The sequence below is a fragment of the Etheostoma spectabile genome, chromosome 15 (assembly GCF_008692095.1).
Source record: "Etheostoma spectabile isolate EspeVRDwgs_2016 chromosome 15, UIUC_Espe_1.0, whole genome shotgun sequence".
NCBI lineage: Eukaryota > Metazoa > Chordata > Actinopteri > Perciformes > Percidae > Etheostoma > Etheostoma spectabile.
In genome coordinates this window covers 29,989,808-29,993,039 of record NC_045747.1, presented here as the reverse complement: position 1 = coordinate 29,993,039, position 3,232 = coordinate 29,989,808, and the positions used below count along the sequence as shown (strand labels likewise).

Here is a 3,232-nt window from a genome sequence, read left to right as displayed (position 1 = left end):
GGGGGGACAACTTGCAACAGGGGCGGAGGTCGGAACCCAAACCACGGCTACTGTGACATGGACTGCGCCCCTGAACATGGGGCCCACACTCAACCATGTGAGACAACCAGGCACCCTGGCAAGGAAATAGCCTTAAGAATGTCTGTCAAACTAAAACTGAAGGGACTCAAATGTGGAGATCAATGTACCTCCCCATGTGACATTTTGGGGGATGATACCCAGTTTCTTCCTGATTGGTCCATTCATCAGCTCACTCAGTGATTGGCTGTGGAGGGGTCGAATATGGCGACGTGTCTGCAGAGCTGGCGGAGAAAGAACATTGGTTCAAGCTTTCACATTCAGAGTCATGTAAGGAACCATTCCATCTCTCCAAATCCAATGAGCGGTTATTACAGAGTGCACGTCTCACCGATGAAGTCTTCTCCCGCTACAGAGGTGCGTCTGTCGTCCGTGTCCTGGGTCAGGATGTTGTAGAAGTTCACTCCATTGGTGTTCTGACATGAAAGAAAACGCAGGCCACATTAAACCACATGATGCCCACTGGGCTGGAATTAAGGTATGCAGCAATATGGAGAAAATTACAATCCGCACAATGTGTTAACAAATGTCGGGGGGGATTGATACAGTATAGTATTGCGATATTTTCTGTGGCGATACTGTATCAGTATACACAGAAGAAGTATCGATCTTTCATTATATATGGGTTGGTCAGTTTGTCTGCTTGACAATCCCATTTCGCAGCAATAAAATTGAAGTAATAATAAACAAACAGAAATGTATCTTTTTAGATGAAACAGATGTAAAAATCGCAATAGTATCGTATTGTGACATAAGAATTGCGATGATATCGTATCGTGAGGCCTATTTTACCTCTAGGTAAAAGATAGTCTACAGTAAAAGATGCCAAACAATTCATATATTAATAGCTTAGTATTCTACGCAAAAAAAGTAAGCAAGCTTTAAGCCGCCCTACACGTTATCATAGGCCCAGTTTAATATGCAACTTTATTGTATACAATATATGTAGTAGGGGGTCCCTGCTCCATCTGTCTTTCAGTTAAGGGGTCCTTGGCTTAAAAAACGTCTTAAAAAGACCCCTGGTTTAAAGAAATGTCAATAAACCAGAGCAAGTTTTTCTCCCATCCCAGAATGCTATGTGGACGACGTTCTGTACCCACCTGCTCCACCACCGTCTCAGCCACGGACCACAGCTCTGTGGCTTTGTCAAACTGCTGCTGCTCCACGGCTCGCTTCACCGCCTCGGCGGCGCTGCTGACGTCGGCCAGGCCGTAATCATCCAGCAGCGACTACACAGCAAAAGGAGCCAGGGTCAGATGGAAACTCAACACACCAGCTTCAGCACACACATGTGTAATATAAAACTTACAGTAGTGTAGAGGTACGGTCCCCAGGTCATGACAGAGTCTGTGGAGGAAGCAGAAGTCTTATCGATTATCAGTCTGGTGGAATGTATCCAACGTTCTTCCTGTTGATTGGCTATTGGCTAAGTAATAACCACGGTAAACGCCTGCTGAGCAACTCAAACTCTCTTTAATAATGTATTCTTTTAATTTCATGGCTCTGGGGAAATATCACACATGTTGTTTAACAAAAAACGTATTCATTGTTATTAGCACTGTCAGGAAAAATCAGCATTAAAACTCTTAATCTTAAACTCTTAATCTTAACTCTTAAGATTTTCTTAAAATTCTACCTCTTTTGATGGCCACAGAACAGTCTACAGACAGAAATCTGTTGTGAAGTTGACCCCTCCCCAGAAATAGCCTAACTTTTTTCAGGCTATACAGCATACTTCTCAATGAGACGTGTGATACAAGTATGCCAAGACTGATTACTTTCCATTTCCAAGCAGAAAGCAGCTGTTATTTTCCTACATGTCCAAGTCCACTAAATACATCTAAGTAACTGCTTTAGTAGGAAGGATTTCTACTGAGGATTACAGAGCACTGTGCTAACTTTAATTCATGCAGATGCTGCCTTGCCAATGTGTAATGTAAATTGAATGTTGCTGTGATGTGCAGCATTCCAGTGGGGGTTGTTTCTGATGAGCATATACAAAGATTGCAATGTTGGACTGACTGATACTGACCCAGTGGGGAAATCCAAGAGTCCCCAAGTGCCACACCAGCAAAGTTGCATTTCACTGTCCCTTGTCTTATGGCCTGGACAGACGAGAGACACAAACACACAGAGTTATTTTACATGGTGTTGACCTCTCTTCTTTCCAACTTTTTTAATAGGGTGCATGGACATTCAAATTACAATCACAAGCGTCACAGGTCCCGATCCAGTCATTGTCATTGGCTTGCCGTGGCAAATTCAGGATTTACCGAAGACATTTAGTGATGTTTCTGAAGTAATACAGGGCTAGCTTCTGGAACCCTATCCCCATACTGTTGACTGGAATTATAGAAAAAGTAATTCCATCTTCTTTTAACACACGACTAACAAACCTTCAATTGAACGTATTCAAAACACAGGATATATACATTGATTTTGGTAAAAGTCCAGGATATGAGGCCATAACTATAAATGGTCAACTAGGGACAATTATTGACTCTAAAATTCATTTCCAGGAGAATTGTGACGCTGTCTGTAAAAAAGGACAACAGTGTCTATACTGCTTGAGAAAATCGTACTGTTTTCATATAGACAAGACCATTATGATTTTATCATGCCTTGATGGAAATCATCATATCTTTCTCCTTAGCGTCATGGATTGGGTGTGTTTGCGTTAAGCACAAGAATGGCCTAAATCAAATTGTAAGATGTTCAAGTAAGCTGACTGGGGAGCCCCAGCTGCACCCCACAACACTGTATGCTAACTACAGCAGATAGCTATGGTCATCTTAGGAGACAGCCTACACCCTTTGAATAGAGAATTCCAGTATCTACCTTCTGGACGGAGGCTAAAAGTCTTTGGTTGTAGAACTACAAGATTCAAAAACAGTTTTGTCCCAACGGTATTCACTCTGTTGAACAAACTGTAGAATTACTTGCACAAAAGGTTTTCTATTCCTTTTTATCCATGTTTTATATGTTTTAATGTTTGGTGTGTTGCATGTGATGTGGTGGCCTACAAAGGGTTAAGGAGGTCCTGCCTCTTAGACTGTAGACCTAGTTTACCTATGGGTACCAATAAAGTAACCTGGACCTGAACCTGAAACTGCTGACTTGCATGAAAGTTATCACATTGTTCTTACTGTCGTTT

The 3,232-nt window shown here is 42.0% G+C and overlaps 1 protein-coding gene across 2 annotated transcripts in view; it reads right to left on the bottom strand.

The window, feature by feature from the left end:
* The window catches only part of scpep1 (serine carboxypeptidase 1), an 8,890-nt gene that overhangs the window by 1,708 nt on the left and 3,950 nt on the right, over positions 1 to 3,232 (bottom strand). For both annotated transcript variants that reach the window (XM_032538642.1, XM_032538643.1), the window contains exons 6-10: positions 2,111 to 2,183; positions 1,388 to 1,425; positions 1,179 to 1,307; positions 410 to 494; positions 189 to 302 (exon numbers count right to left, since the gene is read on the bottom strand). In XM_032538642.1, coding sequence (XP_032394533.1) covers positions 189 to 302; positions 410 to 494; positions 1,179 to 1,307; positions 1,388 to 1,425; positions 2,111 to 2,183 — 439 coding nt within the window. The remainder of the gene's footprint in view (positions 1 to 188; positions 303 to 409; positions 495 to 1,178; positions 1,308 to 1,387; positions 1,426 to 2,110; positions 2,184 to 3,232) is intronic.